At 76.5% G+C, this 742-nt stretch overlaps 1 protein-coding gene across 1 annotated transcript in view; it reads right to left on the bottom strand.

Annotated features, from left to right (window-relative positions):
* The window catches only part of BRWD1 (bromodomain and WD repeat domain containing 1), a 118,911-nt gene extending 118,423 nt beyond the window's left edge, over positions 1 to 488 (bottom strand). The window contains exon 1 of the mRNA XM_007470504.1: positions 54 to 488. Coding sequence (XP_007470566.1) covers positions 54 to 488 — 435 coding nt within the window. The remainder of the gene's footprint in view (positions 1 to 53) is intronic.
* Positions 489 to 742: the final 254 nt, after the last annotated feature.

Raw genomic sequence — 742 nt, 5'->3', positions numbered from 1 at the left:
GGCGGGGAGGGGGCCGCGGGCGGGGCGGGGGCGCTGCGGGCGGCGCGTCTTACCCGACTCGATGAGGGGCACCGGGCGTCGGGCGGGCGAGGACTCCGCCATGGCCGGGCGCGGAGCCGGGGCGGGAGCGGGTGAGCGAAGCGTGTAGGCCGCGCCGAGGCCTGATCGGGCCGGCGTCTCTCTATCTCAGGCGCGCCGCCGCCGCCGCCGCCGCCATGCCGTGCGCGCCGCCAGCGCCGACGCCTCCGCGAAGTAGTGCTCCTGAGGGAGAGAAAGTAGTTCCTCCGTGGGGGGCCGCAGGCGCCACCGGACGAACGGCGGTCGGGCCGCGGCTGCAAGAGCGCGCCTCGCTTCCCTCTCCTCCACTTCAGGGGGCGCAGGGAGGAGACTATGTGCGCCAGGGGCCGAGCCCCGGAGGAGGCGGCGCGTGGGGGAGGGGAGCGCGCGTGGCCGGGATCCCTGCGCGCGGTGAGAAGGCGCCCGGCCATTGTGAGGCGGCGGCCCGACTGCGCGGAGGGGCGGTACCCACGAAAGGGGGGGGGGGGGGGGGGGGGCGGGAGAGGGACAGGTCACCGCTTCTCCGGCCGGAGCGGAGCCCCCTCGACGCGGAAGCGGGGGGGGCCCGGGGCGCGCGGCGGGTGCGGCGCGGTAGCCAGCTTCGGGCTCTCGGAAAGGACCTCACGGACCGTCATCTGGGGCCAGTGTGTTTGCCCCCCCAAGGAAAATCGCTTGCTTCGAGGAC

Source organism: Lipotes vexillifer, unplaced genomic scaffold (assembly GCF_000442215.2).
Source record: "Lipotes vexillifer unplaced genomic scaffold, Lipotes_vexillifer_v1.1 scaffold402, whole genome shotgun sequence".
Classification (NCBI taxonomy): Eukaryota; Metazoa; Chordata; class Mammalia; order Artiodactyla; family Lipotidae; genus Lipotes; species Lipotes vexillifer.
The sequence above is the reverse complement of the archived record's forward strand: the minus strand, read 5'-3'. Positions and strand labels throughout refer to the sequence as shown.